The 17,808-nt window shown below is 61.9% G+C and overlaps 2 protein-coding genes across 6 annotated transcripts in view; both read right to left on the bottom strand.

Annotated features, from left to right (window-relative positions):
- The window catches only part of ILKAP (ILK associated serine/threonine phosphatase), a 16,455-nt gene extending 16,371 nt beyond the window's left edge, over positions 1–84 (bottom strand). The window contains exon 1 of the mRNA XM_009284235.1: positions 21–84. Within this exon, the coding sequence (XP_009282510.1) occupies positions 21–84 (64 nt within the window). The remainder of the gene's footprint in view (positions 1–20) is intronic.
- Positions 85–1,875: 1,791 nt separating this feature from the next.
- Positions 1,876–17,808, bottom strand: part of KIF1A (kinesin family member 1A) — a 33,883-nt gene continuing 17,950 nt past the window's right edge. For 4 of the 5 annotated variants that reach the window (XM_009284218.1, XM_019473377.1, XM_009284217.1 and 1 more), the window contains 22 exons: positions 14,192–14,310; positions 14,025–14,110; positions 13,568–13,706; positions 13,246–13,414; positions 12,799–12,889; positions 12,323–12,441; positions 12,091–12,146; positions 11,226–11,334; positions 11,038–11,104; positions 10,862–10,946; positions 10,383–10,488; positions 5,291–5,405; positions 4,912–5,045; positions 4,703–4,764; positions 4,445–4,590; positions 3,941–4,153; positions 3,705–3,782; positions 3,283–3,407; positions 3,002–3,148; positions 2,708–2,900; positions 2,514–2,632; positions 1,876–1,918 (listed from right to left, as the gene is read on the bottom strand). In XM_009284218.1, the coding sequence (XP_009282493.1) occupies positions 1,876–1,918; positions 2,514–2,632; positions 2,708–2,900; positions 3,002–3,148; positions 3,283–3,407; positions 3,705–3,782; positions 3,941–4,153; positions 4,445–4,590; positions 4,703–4,764; positions 4,912–5,045; positions 5,291–5,405; positions 10,383–10,488; positions 10,862–10,946; positions 11,038–11,104; positions 11,226–11,334; positions 12,091–12,146; positions 12,323–12,441; positions 12,799–12,889; positions 13,246–13,414; positions 13,568–13,706; positions 14,025–14,110; positions 14,192–14,310 (2,521 nt within the window). Of the gene's footprint in view, positions 1,919–2,513; positions 2,633–2,707; positions 2,901–3,001; positions 3,149–3,282; positions 3,408–3,704; positions 3,783–3,940; positions 4,154–4,444; positions 4,591–4,702; positions 4,765–4,911; positions 5,046–5,290; positions 5,406–8,388; positions 8,416–10,382; positions 10,489–10,861; positions 10,947–11,037; positions 11,105–11,225; positions 11,335–12,090; positions 12,147–12,322; positions 12,442–12,798; positions 12,890–13,245; positions 13,415–13,567; positions 13,707–14,024; positions 14,111–14,191; positions 14,311–17,808 lie in introns of all 5 variants that reach the window. The other variant, XM_019473376.1, reaches the window with a different exon arrangement.

Below are 17,808 nucleotides of genomic sequence, written 5' to 3' on the forward strand. Positions count from 1 at the left end.
GGGAGATGTGAGATGCTCGCCTTCCCGCCCCCCGCCCAGGTCGCGGATGCCGCTGGCCGCTCGGGAGGCCCCGAACAAAAGCATCCCCGCCCGTCCCCCACAACAGGAGCATAACAAGGAGAAGACAGCACCACATCTGACACCACCCCCCCACACACACACACATACCCACACACAGACAGCGCAGGGAGGTGCAGCAGAGCCGAGGGGCAGCCGTGCTGTGCAAGGGAAGGTCAGCCACGAAGGCATGACAGCAAAGCTGGAGGGGTGCCCGGGAGATGTGCAGAGGAAGATGCTCGCCTTCCCGCCCAGAGCTGTGCCGGATGCCGCTGGCCGCTCGGGAAGCCCCGAACAAAAGCATCCCCTCATGGGTGAGAGACGGGAGAAGGAGGAGAGGGAGAGCTGCTGCTGGGGGAGGTGGGAAGCAGTGATGACTAGAGGAGAAGGTCTTCTCGGCAAAGCCACCTCCGCCATGGGAAGCCCCCTGGATTAATGTGCTGACAGAGGCAGGGTGGGAAGGAGGTGGGCACTCGCTTCTGCAGTGGGGGAAGAGGAGTGAGAAAACACCACCTACAACAGTAAAAAGAAGCCACACCCCCACCCCGACACCCCCACGCCAGCCTCTCCCCTGCCCCTCTGACCTGCTTCGAGCCTGTCGTCCTGCTGGGAGGAGAAGGGATGTGACAGCCCTTTTGGGAAAGGGCAGTGAGGTTCCTGTGGATTGGAATGGTTGTTCCTAGCCCCGGCTCCTGGGGACCTTTCCCATCCGGCTTTGGAAGTGGCCACCTGAACCTCCACACTCTCCGCAGGGATGGGACCCTCGGCATCCTGCCCTAAGAGTGTGGGAATCTCTTTGGACAAGCCCCCCGGGGCTCCCAGGCCAGGATAGTGGAGGTGGCCCATGTGCTTTTTGGTTGGGAAGGACAGGCCCGCACGAGGTGACAGGCAGAGCCATCCCCAGAGCACTCCTTTTCCCTCCAGCAGGACCAAGCTCCGAAGCAAGGTGACCCATCCGTGTGGACCTGGGTGCCCCAGCCAGCCAAGATGGCGGGGTCCCCCTTTCCAGAGGTAGATGGGGCAGGTAGGAATTGCCTCCTTTGGGAAGACATGGTGGGCTATCCAGCCACCACTCAGGGGAGTAATTTAAGCTGCAGTGGGGGCAAAGCAGAGGGTTGGGGAAGGGTAGGGAGCAAGGGCTAGAACTCCGCCGCCGCTGGGCACATGCCAGGGATGTCCCGGGGGAAGCATCTCCGGGACCCCAGCCCACTGCCAAGGCTCTCCCCTGCCCGGGGGAGGCATTGTCCGGGGGCCAGGACCCAACTTATGGGATTTTTGTGACATAAATAGAAATAAATACTTTATAAATATCATCTTAAACTACTGACACCTGATCTTACCCTGCTGTCTCTTGCAGAAACATCAATAAACTAGGAAATCCCCATACCTAAACTACCACTTTCCCTTTGTGTGGAGGCAATTCCTCCTGCTCTCCCACCTCCAAGCTTTACCACACTCCCACCTCTGTAAATCAAAGACCAGCTTTTAGCCGAAACTGCCCTCTTCGCTCCCTCCCCTCTGACAGGGACCTTTCTGGAGCATTAAGAGATGGTGTGACATGAAGGTCACCCATGGGGGGATGGGCAGAAGATGGCATGCGCACAAGAAATCCTGCCCAGGCAGGTCCAGGCTTTTGCAGCTATGAACGTAAGTGAGTTTCCCCCGTGAAGGTGTGAATCGAGACAGATCCTTCCATGGAGCAGACAGCTGGGGCAGCAGATGGTATGACAGATCAGACGTTAACATGGGGAGTCTTGAGACAGAATCAGCTATCTTGATCCTGCTGGCAGACGGATGAGGTGGAGAGTGTTTTTCAGGTTAGATTCTCATCTGGGCTGTTCTCCTTCTGGACAGCTTGGATCTAATTTGGAAAACAAGGAACAAAAGGTGTCAGAGATGTGGACAAGGAGAGGTGTGGTCCCCCAGGTTTGGCGTCCTGGCTCCAGGCTGGTGCTTGAATCCAGCCAGAGCTGGAGGGACATGGGATTAATGTCTCTTTAGCCAAAGCACACAAATTTCTGTGCATTTACTCCTATTCCCCTAGTCCTGCCACTTGAGATGGTCTCAAGAACTTCGTGAGATGGTCTTGGAACTTAGTAAGATGCTCTCAAGAACTTAATGAGATGCTCTCAAGAACAGTGAAGGGCCAGGCATGCCGCCAGGCATGGATGTTGCTTTGAACTCAGCACAACAACGCCTCTGTACCAGCTGGGATCTGGCCCTAGATTGAAGCATTTAAGTGGGGAGGAGCTGAAATCAAGATTAATATGGTCCAAGTTTTGCCAGCTGAGAGCCCATCCAGGCACAGCTCTGCGCAGGAGGTGCTCCCAATGCCTGGCTGGGAGGGCTGCAGCAGGGAGAGCACTGGGAGCAGGGCTGGGAGCACACTTGGCTGCCCACAGACCCCCCCACTGACGGCTTCCTTGTGCCCCCCTTCCCCCAGCTGTCCCCGGTACCTTATGGACCCAGCCAGGAGGGGATTGAAGGCGTAGAGCCAGTCGTGCATGTCCTTGTCGCTGCTCGCCTGCAGCAGGATGCCCCGGTGCTCCGTGCACACCGCAAACGTGTTCGGGGTCTGCTGGGGGAAAGCCAGGGCTCAGTCCCTCACCCGAGGGGCTGCATGGAGCAGGGCTGGCTCCCGGCGCCCTACCTTGAGCATGGCCTGCTGGTCCTCGCTGTACTCCACCTGGGCCTTGGAAAGGTTGAGTATGGCCCTCTCGACTGCATCCTTGTCCGAGTTGTAGATGTAGACGTATGGGCGCCGGACCACCACAAAGCGCTTCACCCACCCATTGGTGTGGGGCTCCAGGAAGTGCAAGTAGCCCTTTTTGGAGACGATGGGGCTGCAGAAGGGACCGAGGTCAGGGTGGGACATGGACCACGAGGAGGTGGCAATGGTAAGGCACAGACCCCCTAGCCCCAAGGCTGCTCCAGCCACTCCTACCTGACCCGGATCTCCTGGATGTCGGGCACCAGCAAACGCTGGGGCTCCTTCTCCTCCTCAGGCCGGTGGGCTGGGGACTTCTTCTGCTCTCCTTCTACCGCAGGCTCCAGGTCGGGGCTATCCGCCCTGGAGGAGACCTGGGGGGGTCTGAGGAGGGAGGAGAAGCTGGGGTGTAGGAAGAGTGACGGTTGGGGAACACCCATTGACCATGTCCCAGTGGTACAGCTGCCCTGCTTGGGGGATGCCGAGGCGTCACCCAAACCTCCCAGCTACCTTCTTACCTGACCTCCATGGCGTTGTAGCGTCCTTCCACCAGCGATGGGCAGGTTGAGGAGGGGGTTAGAGTGGTGACCCCAAGAGCTGGCATGGAGGGGTCTCTCATCAGTGTCACGGACATTTCGGACAGCTGTGGAGGAGCAGAGGTGTGGACTCAAGTTTCTGCCTGAAGCCAGGCACAGGCAAAGGACCAGGCGCCTGCTCATATGGGGAGAGGCAAGACCTCCGGCCAGCAGGGTGCTCTCCTGGCACAGTCCTGAGAGCCACCAGCTCCAGGAACACCAGGGTGAGTGGAGGGAGCAGGGACCCCAAAGCAGGGACCACTCGCACCATGGTGCCCATCTGGCTCCTGCCCAGCCAGTGCCCCCCGGTCATGCGTCTCTCCCAGCCCCCACCAGCCCGGCAGAGCCCAGGGCAGCGGCAGTACCTTGCTCTCGCTGGCGCTAATGCAGACGTGACTGTGGCTGTACTCCCTGTTGAAGGTGTGCGTGAGCAGGCGCAAGCACTGCGGAGAGAGGAGGAGGACAGTGGGACAGGAGGCACCTTCCTCCACCTTCCTCCTCCTGCTCCTCTTGGGCTTTCTCCTGCCGCAACCCGCTGCCGCCCCGTGGGAGCCCCTTCCCGGCTTCATCCCCACGAGCTGGGGATGCTGCAGGACAGTACCTTCACAGCCAGCTCCTTCTGCCTCTCGCTGGGGGTCTCAGAGGGAGAGGTGCGGCCCTCGGGGACCCCATCGACAGAGAGTGGGGAGGAGATGCAGGAGGTGCTTCGGGACTCGGAGTCCTCACTGGAGCAGGGAGACAGGGTCTCCAGGCCCAGGCGCTGGGTCGTCTCCAGCTTCTCGCGCAGGAGCAGGTAGTGCCTTGTCTTCTCGACCTGGGCACAGGCAGCCAGGCTCAGGGGTGGCCCCTTCCCCTAGCCGGCATCCTTTCGGGGACCATGCTTCCCAGGCCCCATTAACCCCACCTGCTCATTAGCTTCAGGTCTGCTGGGACCCAGCTAGCAGTGATGCACAGGAGAGCACCAGCGGCACAGCCCCACTCCTGCCTTCTCCCGCAACCGGGAGGGCTGAGACACCTGGGGTGGGGAGTCCCACCGGCACCAGCAGGGCGAGGGGCTGAGCTGCAAATTGCACCATCTCGGCCCATTTCTAGCCCAGACTCTTACTTCTTGCAGGAGGCTGAGTTTCTCCAGCTCCCACTGATGGTCGAGGATGAGGCTGTCGCTGCGGGGCCGCCAGCCAGCCAGGTTCTCCTCTCCCCGCACGTAAGCTACGGAGGTGTCCAGCACACGCCGGCGCCGTCTCTGCATGCCTGCGGGGACAGACGCACAGCTCGGGGGGACAGACGCATGGCCCCAACCCCGACCGCCATGTCATGCATCCTGGCCTCACAGTGAACACCTGGGCAGAGATGCAGCACCCACCTGGGCTGCCGGCATCAGCCACACGACAGAGGCTGAGCTCATAGACTCCCGTCACACGGTTGCTGCAAGCAAAGGGAGACGAGGCGTTACCAGCTCTGCCCCATCCCCATGCCCCGGTTATTTCGCCCAGGCTGCTGGGATGCCCCAGGAGGGCTCCAGTCCCAAGGTGATGGCTCTCCTCCCCGAGAAAGGCAGGAGCATCCTGGTACCTCTCGGAAGCCCGCAGGCTGCCGCTGCCAAAAAGGTTGCGGATGGAGCGGGAGGCAGGAAGCTTGGCGTCCCGGGAGTAGAAAACCATGCAGAAGTCTTTGGTGATGACGGCGGGCTGAGTGCAGTTCTCCATCTGCAGCAGGGCAGGGGGGAGGCATCAGGGGGGCTGCAGCTTGGCAGCCCAGCGGGCCTCTCCCACCCCTGGTGCCCAGCGGTTTCCACTCCCAGGGTCCCACAGGGCCCCCAAGCACCAGGTTGAATCCTGCACCCCGTTAGCATTGGTGCCGGCTAAGGAGGGGTTCACGCTGGCTGCACCCCAACAGTGGGGGAAATACCAGACTTTGTTGGTGTTACAATGTCCCTGACTAAGGTCCTTGCCTCAATGTAGGCGGAAAGGGTGATATAGATTTTCTCTCGGTATGGGGTGACACGGTTGAGCAGCAGCGAGTTGTGCATGGAGCTATCCCACGCCGTCTCAAACTGGTAGAAAGTCCTGCCAAAAAAAATAGCAGAGCCGGTAAAACAACCCCCCCAGAACTCCAGGAGAGTGAGCAGGGAGATGCCATCATCCCCCCCCGCAGCGCTGCAGCAGACCTGCAAAGACACATGGACATGCATGTGTGGCAGGGACAGATGGGGACAGCCACTCCAGAGGACGCAGGCTCAAGGCAATGGGGGACAACGCGTGGTGGGAGGGGGATGTGGCGCCCTTGAAACGGCTGACGGATCAGGGTTTTGGGGAGGAGGGACCGCGGGAGGAGTGGGGGCTCAGCTGGGGTGCAGGCAAGGCAGAGCAGGCTGGGAAGGCAAAGGAGGGCAAAGGAGGGTGCATGCCCCACCCCCGTGCTCAGAGTAGGGGGCTGCCACCCCCAGCGCACCCGGGCCAGGTCCCCACCATCCAGCTTGGGGCACGCAGCACCTCCCGGCCCCTGCCAGGAGCGGCTGTCGCCATTCGGGTGATGATGGCCAGAAGGGAAAGGAGGGAGGATGCTCAGCACTGGGGGGTTGCTGCCAGCCCGCCCCTGGGAGAGCAGACCCCTGCCAGCCAGGTCCCCTTCCTCAGGGCTGCCCCCATCTGCCAGCCCTGAGCCCCAGCAGGACCCGGGGACCACGATTTGGTGGCTGGCCCCTGTTGGGCTGTCTCCTCCAGCTCTTGCTCTGCCCTGATCGCCAGCCCCACCCATCCCCATTCCCACTGGGCTGCGTCGCTCCCCTCGCTGTGTTTTCCATGGCTCCCAGGCTGGGAGAAGGAGCAGGGGACACCTGGCCCCACTCGCCCTGTGCCTATGGGGTCCCATAGAGGACGGTGCAGCCACCCAGAGCAAAAGCGACAACCGCCCTCTTCGGGTCAGGCAATCAAAGGTGGGGGAAGCAGGAGGCGGCTCCAGTTCGAGAGCATGGGGGATCCCCGTTTCACCCCCTGCCCCGCTCGTGGGCTCCCTCCTGGGCCAGCCTTGGGGTTATGGGACACCCACTCCCCAAAGCCACCCAGAGCTGCTGCAGCCCCGGCGCCTGTCTGAGCATCCTCAGGAAGCTGTGGCTCAGCAATGTCTCAACGAGGACGCTTCGGCACGTCACTGAAGCAGCATCCAGGTGGCTGAGGGGCTCTTTTAACGAGAGGCAGAGCAGCCAGAGGGAGCGGGGAGAGGCTCTCAGCTGTGATTGCCCCCGCGTTGGAAGAAGAGGGAGAGCGACGCTTTCAGAAAGTGTATAAAATACATAAACTCCCCCCGTGTGAGACAGAGCCAAGGCAAAGGATTGCTTTGCAGACACAGGTTGCTTGAGAAGAGTAGCTCCCCAAGGAGGAGGAGGAGAAGAGGAGCCTCAGGGGAGGGGGGAAAGAGCAAAAAGCAAAGGGAAGAGGCAAAGGAGAAAGAGAGAAAAGCAGGAGGGACCAGACCGAGCAGGTGCACGCGAAATACCTAGTGTCATTTCCGAACGAAATGCTATAAGTGGAAGGCAACCCAAGGACAAACACACACACATACACACACAGAAAAATGAAAGGTCAGAAAGCATCATCCGTACGGGGCTGGCACAGGAGTGGGGCCATGAGGAAGGGGAGCCCCTCTCATGGGGATTCGCCCCATATCGGCACTGCTGGCCGAAGGAGCTCCTGCCTAGCTGGACCCCAAATAGGAGCCCAGAAGGAGCTTGGCGAGGGCAGACAGAGGTTTACCTGCTTGGGTGAAAACCCTCTGCCTCCCACCTTCCTCGTGGTCTGGCAGCTGAGAAATGAGCACGTGTGCTCCCCATCCCCTTAACTCTGCCCTTGCTACCATCCTAGGGCAAGGAGCTCCTGCCCAGTGCAGCCTCCTAGGAAGGCACCTGTCGGGGGCAGGGACCAGCCGTCCCACCGCCACCCATGCAGTGGGAGATAATTTCTTGGCCCATCCCCTGCTCCACAGGGAGAGCATCACTGTGCTGAAAGCCCACGGGCAATGCCGGTGCGAGCCCATGTGCTCCTGCAGTGGGGGGCTGGATCTGTGCTGGATCCATCCCCCTGCACCCCGGGGGGGACAGGGTGCTGCTGGAGGGACAGCTCTGCTCTCAGGCATCTCCAAGTAGGACCAGCTTCTAGCTGCTCTAGGGAGGACATCCTCCCAGGCACAAAGCTACGGAGCCCACCAGGACTTGGGAGACCTCATCCCTTGTGTCCCAGATGCATCCCCCTTTTCTTCCACTGTGGGGCCTGGTGGCGGGATGCCCCCTCCCCTGGGGCCTCAGCGATGCTCCCGTCCAGAGGCTGGCGACAGCATCCGGGTCCGGCAGCTCTTGCCCACGTGCTGCATGACAGGCTCACCCTACAGTCCCAGCTGAACTTACCCCGTCCCCAAACAGCCGCTCTGCCCGTTACACAGGGGTATAACAGTCCGTGCCACATATGGGTGTGCACGTCCACCATTGCACCTGCATACAGACGCACACTGCCCATATGCCGCACCTATGCCCACGGGACTACTGGGCACGGGGTGAGCAGCCGCTGCACATGCTGCCGCACTGCTCAGCAGTGCTCCCATCAACACCAGGTGCCCAGGCAAGGGCTGGAGGTGCCCCAAAGGCCCCGTCATGGTCTGCACCAGCCCTGCAGCTACTCCAAGCGGCGCCAGGGGCCGAGCTGGGGCTGGGGCGGGAGACGACGGGGGAGCGGCACACTCGGCGCCGGATGCCGGAGAGATGGGAGAGCAGCTAAGTCAAAAAGCAAGAAGAAAACCCAGATCAGGCGATGGGGACGCAGGCGTGCGAGGGGGAGCGGCAGCCAGCGAGAGCGCGGCCCAAACGAACAGCAAAAGGGGCTGAGTGAGCGAGAGGTGCCAGGGCGGGAGGGAGGAGGGATTGGGCGTGTGGAGGGACGGGGGGCTGGCTGTCCAAGTGCTACCTCTGGTGGGAGTGAGGGTGCCGAGGCGAGCGGGGAGAAAGAAAGAAGGGAGAGAGGAAGGGGAGATGGAAAAAAAACCAATGGAAACAAATAATACCTAGGCATATCCGAATCAAGAAACTGCCTGCAAAAACACAAAACAATCACATGGTTAGTGTGGGCTCAGATGGGTGGCAGCAGCGGAGAGAAGCGAGGGGGAACCCTGGGTGCTGCCCCCCACGCCTCCTCCCTGGGCACTCGATGCAGGGATGGATGGGTGCCAGGGAGGGAGCTGTACCGCTCCCCCGGTCTCCTCCTGAGTGGCTCTGGGGGACTGGGGAGGCTGTGGGGGGAGCCAGGGCTGCTCTGGGCGATGGAGGCTGTGTGGCATAAGGCAGCAAAGCAGGGAGCGCAAGCAGCCGGGGAGGAGGATGAAGCGGGTCCTGGCTCTGCCTGCTGCCATCCCTCTGCCCATCCTTGCAGGCTGCTGGGGCCAAAGCATGCACGCCTGCATGCGGGATGGAAGCAGGGTGGGGGTTGCGGCAAGTGCCCCTTGGCGTCCCATGGGAAGCCGGCCGCCCCCTCCTCCCCCTGCCCAGCCCTGGGCAGGCTTGACAGGACAGATACGGCACGCACGCCAGCCCACGGCCCCGATTCGGGGCTGGTCCTGAGGCGCAGACCCTCTGAACGTGCAGGTGAGGCAGACTCTTGCAAGACCTGAGCCCCCTGTCTCCCCGCTTCTCTCCATGCCTCGAGCATCCCCCCAGCCCGAGCTGTGACCCTTGCCCTGCAAGACCTGTGGGGGGAAGGCAGGAGCAGGAGGCACGTCCCCCCTGCCAGGCTATGCTGGACATGCTGAAGATCCTATCTGGCTGCACCAACTGGCCAGATCAGGAGCTGACATAAAACAGCGCAGCCCCAGGAGCCCGTGGGTGCCACAGCCACCCAGCTCCCAGCAGCCCAACAAAAAACACCACAGCTCTGCCAGGCCGAGCCCTCCTCACCCGACCATCCCTGCCTGGCCTTGCTTTGTTGTCCCTGTGGCTATGCCACTCTCCTGGTCCGACACTCGCACGCATACCTGACCCTGTGATTTGATTCTGCTGCCCGGGTACCGCATGCCTGCCGCTCCACTGTGCCCAGGAGCTGCCCTGGGAGTGCTGCAAGGGTGGCACCTCCCATTCAGACCCTTGTCATCCCCCCGAAAACACCCTGCCTTGGGACAGGCCGCCTTGGGACAGGCCACCTTGGGGCAGCGGTGACTCTAAAGAAAATGAGGGGAAAAGTGGTCCCTGCTCCCTGCTGGGATGCTCCTATGCTGGCAACCGCCATGCGCACAGCTCAGGACTGGTTCCGCTGCTCCCAGTGCTGCCAATGACCGTCCCTGTCTTGTTGCGGCTGCCCGCACACACACACTCTGGCCAGGGATCCCCCGCCAGTCCCCCAAGTTTCACCAGCAGCCCTGATGCAGAGGACAGCTGTGCTCTCTGCACCCACTGCTCCCCGCCACCACCACAGGACCCAGCCAGGGAGATCTTGGGGATAAAAAACCTCCAGCCTCACTGCTCCCACACCCCTGCCAAACCCACAGGGGTAACACAGCCCCCCGGGACAGGCATGAAGAGGCAGGCATCCTCGAAGTCACCCAGCAATGATGGGGGATGGCTTTCCTGCATCACCCCCGCACAGACAGGGACCAGCCACGGGCACCAAGCGGCCTTTCCAGTGAGTCTGCTGGGACACGGGACAAATAGCCCTTCATGGCAGGTTCCCTCCAGCTGCGGGGTTGGTACATCCTCCCAGCACCGGCACCAACTGGCTCTCTGCACCAGGCAGTCACAGCCACCACCGGAGAGCAGGACCCCACCCAAATTCCCTGTAGTGCCGAAGCCCGGCGCGGAGAGGCCTTGGGGAGGAGGAGGAAGGGGGCTGGTGGCCCTGAACCCCGAGACCCTCTGCGGCTCCAGAAAAACCCCACCCCGAGGCAGCAGAGGGTTGGCAGGACCCTGCAGAGGGGCTGAGAGCCCCCCCAGGGGAGAGAGGGGCTCCCCATGTCACCCCCCCCAGCCCTCACCACAGCAGGGGAAGAGCAAGAGAAGAAGCTGCACTCACCGGTCGTCCTGGGAGGGGTGGATGTATCCGGAGGAGAGGATGTTCAGGGACAGGATGTTGGGGTCAATGAGAGACTCATCTGCTTCTGGGGTGTTACGGATCCGACCTGCAAGCACAGCACGGGGACGCCGCTCAGGTGACAGGTGGTAGCCCTGTGAGGGTCCCAGCAAGGGGCAGGGGCAGCCCGCCTGCCTTCATCCCCCAGCAGCCCCCCCGTCACAGGCAGCAGCCGCCCGGTGCTCAGCCACTCAGCGCTGGAGGTCCTGGTCCAGCTCCTGGACACGGTGGCTGGGACCGAGGCATCCTGCCGACGTGGTGTCCTGGTGTCAGGCAGCCGCCACTTTGCTATTGCAGGGCGGGAGGGTAGCCAAGGCATAAAGCCCCACGTGGGAATGTGGGCAAGAAACAGCCTGAGAGGATGCTCAGGAGCTCGGCAGGCTGGGGGTTGCTCACAGCCCACCCAACCTGTCTCGGCTTACCCACAACCAGCTCCCGCACTTCCTTCCAGCGGATGAGGCTGCCTGTTTCATGCACCAAGGTGACGGTGATTCTCCTCTGGATGCCCTGAGACCCGCGAGGCCAGAGAGGAGGGACAGTGGTTAACACAGCTCCTGGCAGGAGCCAGAGCTGGGACGGCATCTCAGGGAGGGAGTACCTGGTGGAGGAGGAAGGTCCCATGGCACGGCACGCCTCCACGGTGGTCCACGACAGCAGGGATGTAGCTGGAAGAGAGGATTGCACCATGACACAGAGCCTTGTCAGCCTGCCCAGAGGTGCTGAGCACCAGGCAAATCACCTCGCTGCCTCCCTCTCCTTCCCGCTCTCCTTTCCAGCAGGACTTACTCGCCGTTAGCCTCCAGCTCACAGATCTCGAAGAAGACCATCAGGTCGTACTTGCACTGGCACGGGCCAGCGCTGGGCCGAGTCATGGTGCTCAGCTTCGTCGCGGGCACTGTGGTGGGTCAGAAAGACAGCTTAAAGGGCGAGCTTGCTGCTGATGTTTGGAGTGAGGCATGTGACAGCAGGCAGGATAAGGGCAGAGCAGGCAGGGACCACGGGGAGACACACAGAGGCAGCAGGAAGGCAGGAGGAGTGCATAGAGGGGGACAGCCCCATCCCAGGGACCTTGCTGACCAGTGGTGTGCCTTCTCCCATGCCCAATGAGGAGCAGCAAGGGTGTCAGGATGCGGCCAGCCTCACACATCCCCAAGATGCAAACTCTGAGCCCGCAGCCCCAGCATGGACACATCCCAAACCACACAGCACCGCTCCAGAGACTGCTCAGGGTCAGCCACTCGGGGACAGCCGCTCTGGGACTGCCACTTAGGGACAGCTGGAGGGAGGCTCCCCTGGTGCTGGCCCAGGGACCTCACAGCAAACCATGGCGCTCAGTCAAACCCCAACAACTTGCATCTCAGTGGCCAGAGCACAGCAGGAACCCTGCAGCCCCTGCGGGATGGCAGGGCTGGGTGGCCATCTGAGCCGTCCAGGGCAGGTAGCCTGCTCCCTGCCACTCCACAGGAGGAAGAAGGGGGTTTTGCATCAGCCAGGTGCTGTGGGAATGGGTGCCAAGGGCTTTCAGGTGCTCTGGTCTGCAGTACATTTTGTGGTGTCCCTGGGGTCCTAACTGGTCCCCCTGGGGAAGGGGACCCTGCACCCAGCATGAGGACCATGGGTGGGCAGAGGAGCAGGAGGCCAGATCCCCTACCTGGTTTGGAGAGCGGCATCACACGGGGGAAGTGGCGCCGGGATGGCCTCAGCGGGCTGCAGAGAGAACAGGCTCAGTTAAAGCATCCACAGGGACCCCAGAACCCAACCAACCCCACCTATGCCTGGGGGCCACCCCCTCCCACCACCTGCCCCCCTTCTCTCTGGGTCCCCAGGAAGCCAGCTGCACTGGGTGCCCCGTGGCACCCAGGGGTGGCCCAGGGTGCACCCACCTCAGGACGTCCTTGCAGAGGGGTGGGAAGGGGTGCTGCTGATAGTGCCCGAAGACTTCAAATACAATCGGCTGGCTCTTGATGTATTCAATGAAGGACTTGGTCACCTCCACGGCGATCTAGAAGAGAAAGACCCATTGATGGCGCAGTTTAGCTGGGAAAGGGATGCAGATGGCAACAGCACCAGGGAGGTGGGAGGGTGCAAGCCTGTCCAATCCCCTGCATCCCTCACCCATCCCCTTCCCCATGGCCCGGGGATGCTCTCCCTACCAAGACCACTACCATGAAATCCCAGCCTTTTTGGGTGGAGGGCAAGGGCTTTTGGTTTTTCCCCAACACATCCACCTTGTCTATGGTTGGCTTAGCTGGGTGGCTGTGACAGGCTGGGAAAGCCAGGAGGAAGCTGCTCCCCCAGGGAGAAGATCTAGCCAATGGCCCTGCAGAGACCCTGCTAGCCGCAGGGGAGGGGTACGCACATTTTGGACATGATAGAAGCCCAGCGGTGGCCCCCGTCCCGTGTTCTTCAAGGGCTCTGTCGAAAAGGCCTCGTCATGGCGATGGATAAAGCTGCAAAGGGAAGGAAGGTGGCTCGGGGGCTGTGGGATGGGGATGTGCCGGAGCAGGGATGGGAGAGAGGGCAGGGACCAGGAGAAGAACCCACTCTCCCTGGGCCTGCCGCCTGCACCCTGGGCTGGCACAGGACTCCCCCAAAGCTGATGGGAGCCTCTCCCTGCCTTTCACCAGCGACCAAACAAGGTACCAGACAAGCACATGGGCTCATCCCGCAGCCCTTGGTTTTGCCTCCCCATCCATGAAGGGCTCAGAGGTGTTGGGGCTGGGGCTCCCTGACGTTCACTGCCGGCCCCAAGGCAATGGCTGGAGCACGGTGGGAGACATGGGGCCAGGGGACACTGGGGGCTCACTTGAACTGGCAGAAGATGTCTGCGTATTCCGCAGAGATGCTAGAGGCTTGCAGGACCGTCACGCGGAAAGTGAAGATGCTGCCCAGCTTCAGGTGGTCCAGAGCCGTCTCCAGTGGCCCGTCTGGCGCAGGCTTCTCTGGGCTGTCCAGCAGAAGGTCCTCTGGGGTCACTGCAGGGAGGAGGGTCCTCAGCAAGTCACCCCCCTTGGTGTCTGCCAGCAGCCCTGCACTGGGGCAGTGGGCTTTCAATGCTTGGGCGGGTGCAGGAGGCTGGGTGCCGGAACGGGGGGCTGCTCCCCAACCACTTGTCAGCACCCCCTCACCTGCACAGGTATTGTTGTTGACTTCATCAGCAGAGGGACCCATGTCGCTGACCTGCCCCTGGCCTTCGACGATACGCAGCTCCTCCTGGGAGGTCCCCGAGCGAGACATCCCCACGGCCGGGCACGACTCCGACTGGAACTGCGCCAGGAGTGGGGCTTAGGATGCTGGTGGTCTCTGAGGTGGTCTGCTTGCACCGTCACCACTGCCCCAAGCACTGGGGCACCTCCAGCTCTACCCTCCCGCCCCACAGCAGCCCCCCCCGCCGGGACACGGGCAAGAGCAGGGTACACCGGTGGGTGCCAGAGGGCTGGGGGCTGCCGGGTGGACCGGGAGCATGGTCCCTTCAGCGTGATGCCTGCACCTCTGGGAGCCTGGTGGTCCCAATGGGAAGCATCACTGTGGCAGGCGGGGGTCTGCGGTTCCCAGGCACCCACCAAGAGCTGGCCGCCACCGTACCTTCTCAAAGTGCTGGTCATCAAAGGATATCTTGGCCGTCCCCGACTGCCGCACCCCGGAGCCGTAGTCAGGGGCTTCCTCATCAGCTGGAGGAGGGATGGGGGTGAGCCAGTGTGGGGGGCATGGGGGATGCGAGGGGCACATTTTGGCGGGGATCCCCCTCCTACCTGAGATGGCCTGGACGGCCACGCGCAGGAAGCCCTTCACCTCACCCTTCTCGCTGACGATGGCCACGCGATGGACCAGGGGCACGGGGTAGAGGAGGTTGCTCAGGTAGACGAAGGCCCTGCCGGAGAGGGGGGGGACACACACAACACGGGGGGGAGCGGTCACTGCTCCCACCCACGGGTCCAGGTGGCGCGGCCGGTGGCGGCCGGGATCCCAGGTCACCGCTCACGGCGCGACCGCGGCGCTGCAAAGCAAAACTAAAGAGAAGGCAGCCAGGGCCAGCCGAGAGGGGTGGGGAGTGGGCAGCAGGCGGGCAGCGTGCTGCAGGCAGGTGGGTGGGCAGCGCACCGCGGGCAGCACCACGAAGCAGACAGGGCTCGCATACCTCTCCGGCTGTCACCTCCGTGGCGGGTGGGGAGGGGAGGGGGGCTGTGCTGTTGCCACCCTGAAGCTGGGAGGGAAGAGGACCTTCTCTGCAGTGGAGAGCCGGAGGACTAGGGCAGAAGGTGCTGCAACACAACTCAGGGGCGACTGCGGAGTCACGGGATGGGGGGGGCAGGGGTAAGGCGGGGGGGAAGGGAGGATGATGAGGGAGGTAGTGGCTGGCAGGAGCAAAGGAGGGGAGAGGAGGAGGTCCTGGCCGGAGGCCAGAAGCCTCCAGAGATGACCCTGCTGGGGGGGTCCTGGCCCCAGCTCTGCCCACAGTGTTGCAGGACCGCTGGTGGCTGCAGGCAGCCTTTGCCCGGCTGGGAGGGGGGCTGCACGGCATGGCTGGTGGCATTGGCAGCATGTGTCCCCCCACCCCATCCCTTTGCATGTGTGGCTTCGGGGTCCCAGGCCACCTGCCAGCACATCACAGGGACAGCACAGCTGGCTTCTCCCTGTGGGTGAGGAAGGAGCTCCCCGTGTGGCAGGTCTGAGCCTCCCTGCCATCCTCTGTGGCATCCAGGTCACCGATGCTACCATGCCGGGGTACAACATGATGGCCACACCACATCTCTGCCAGCACCTCCTGCCAGGCTGCAGCTCCCTGTTTCTCAAGCATTTTGCCTCTTCTTGCTGCCTTCCTCAACCTCGCCGCCAGCCAGCTCGCCATTTGACGGTCCTCCTGGTGCTCTGGCAATGGCAGCGCGCCATGCCCTCAGCGGTGACAAGTCACCTCCACAGCCTTTGGCACCGAGCTCCCTGCTGAGTGGTGCAAACCGCCCTTGCCTGTGGAGCGGCACCACTCCCAGCAAGAGGGGGTACGGGGTACCCGGTACCCCTCCCCGAGGCACCCACCAGCGTCTTGACATGCAGCGTCTTCGAGTGTCATGGGGTGGGATGGTGCTGGGGCCAGCGAGGACACTTCTGCTTCAGGAGGCTCCCATGAAGGTTGCATTGCCAGGCGGCTGGCAGTGCTGCTCACGACATCCCAACCTCACAGGTGTCTTTGCAGACATCCAATGGCACCCGAAAGTGCCCAGGGGGCTCTTGCAGGAGGCCCCAGCCCTGCATTTGCAGCCCAAGCCCCAAAGTCCAGAAGTTCCCCCTGCTCTGGTGACTCCCATTGACCTCCAACCGCTGCTTGAGGCTTTTTCCACCCAAAGCATCTCCAAGGACTCAAGTTGTGGAAGCAAAGGTGATGCCCCATCACCGTCTCCTGCCAGGCCCATCTCACCCCATCTCTTCTTGGAGGCCACTAGGGACAAGTGGCTGGACCATGCCAGGGCTTCCCAGCAGGACCGCATGCCCAGGGCAGAGTCCTGCGACCACAGGGAGGTCTCAAAAGCACAGGGATCTGGGTGCGCCCACCCACCCGAAATCGCGGGGCAGCTGGTGATGAAGCCAGGGGGGTGGAGAGGGAAGGAAAGAAGGGGAGGGGGGGGCAGGCGGGGAGGAGGGGGACAAGTGTGTCACTAGAGGAAGGAGGGCAGGGACACTAACCACAAGATTGGTGAGGTGCAAAGATGGCATGCTCAGACCAAAGAAAAGCCTTTCCAAAGGAAGACAAAAGTGAAATAACCCCAATTTTCGCTAAAGCTTTGGAGAGATAGAGCCAGCAGCTAAAAAAAAACCCCAAAAAATAAAAATTAAAAAAAACTAAAAGAAAAAAATGAAAGGGAAAAAAAATCAAAGACAACGATCCAATCATAAACCAATCCAAGCACACTTCACAAGAAATGTGGCCGGCGGAGCTGCTGCGCGGGGAGCCAAACCCAGGGCAGACTCAAAAGAAGTTGGAAGGCGCCGAGCTCCAGGGAATGTGCCCCCAGCACGGAGCGGGGCTGCTGCCGCAGGGCCTTGTTTGTTTTTTTTAGGTGCCCCCAAGAGTTTGGGGGTTTTTTTGATGGTTTGTTGTTTTTTTTTTAAATAAGGAAAAAAGGAAAAAAGAAAAAAAAGGGGGAAGAACCCAGCTCTTTCGGTCTGAGGCTGCAGGACTCTTACCCCACCTCCGGAAAAAAGAAAAAAGGGGGAAGAACCCAGCTCTTTCGGTCTGAGGCTGCAGGACTCTTACCCCACCTCCACCCTCTCTGCCTGCGCTGGTCCCACTCCTTCCCACCTTGCTACCCACACCCTGGCTGGCAGGGATAAGCCTGGCTTTAGCACACCAAGGAAGAGGAGCTCCAGCTCCACCCATAAGGGCAGCCCCAGTGGGGACAGGTTCACTGTCATGAGCTCCTCTGGCTCCTGCCTGGGGCAGAGGCTCCGGGACCTGCTCCAGGTGCACATCCCCTTGGGAAAACACCGGAGTAGAGCCGGCAGCACTGAATCCCATTTTGGGGATGGGCAGATTGCGACCGGGTTTGGCAGCACAGCCGGTTTTGCGGTGACTGGTAGGTTTCTCCAGGCCAAGACTGATGGAGCCCAGGGGGGTCTCCTGGCCACAGCTATGAGAAATCAAAGCTCTTGTCCTTGGCTGGAGCCAAGGAGGAGTTGGAGCCTGCACACGGGTCCCCACGACCTCCCTGAACATCTCCTGTGCCACGCTGGCAGGGATGACCCCAAGCCAAGCACTGGGTACAGGTGGCGAGAGAAAACACCGCTTTTCACAGAGCCCTCCTCTCCATCCTGTGCCCAGCTCTCCCCTCACTCCCCTCAGCTTTGTCCCCCTGACTGCCTGGGGACATCCAAGCCTCCATGTCCAGGGGGGCTCACGCTGACCGACACAGCCAGGATGGCCAAACCGGTGCCAGAGGCACGCACAGCTTTGAAGTGCCTGTGTGTCCCCAGCCAGCAGCACCACAGGGTCACCCCAAGCCAGGTGGGAGGTGGCCCTCCCTGGGACAGAAATGCCCAGGACCGAGACCCCCATGTGGTTCCCCTGGCTCCTTTGATGCTGGAGACGCAGCAGAGCTCCCCTTCCCGGGGGCCGCCCTGAAGAGGGACCTGCCTAAAGAGTCTCCAGCAGAGTTGGCGCCGTCTGTCTTCCCCCACTATCCCCTACCACCGCTGTGCTCGTCACAGCCCTACCTCGGTGGGCACCTCGCCGCCCCGCCAGGTGCCCCGGCCTCGGTGGCAATCCCAGCCGGCTGGCTACCCCCTGCCCCTCCGGGATGCCCCGGAGGTGGGAGTCGTGTCCGAAAGCAGTTCCCTCATGCGAAAGAGCTAGTTCCTTCCCGGCATGCTCTCCTAA

Source organism: Aptenodytes forsteri, unplaced genomic scaffold, assembly GCF_000699145.1.
Source record: "Aptenodytes forsteri isolate BGI_AS27 unplaced genomic scaffold, ASM69914v1 Scaffold647, whole genome shotgun sequence".
Lineage (NCBI taxonomy): Eukaryota > Metazoa > Chordata > Aves > Sphenisciformes > Spheniscidae > Aptenodytes > Aptenodytes forsteri.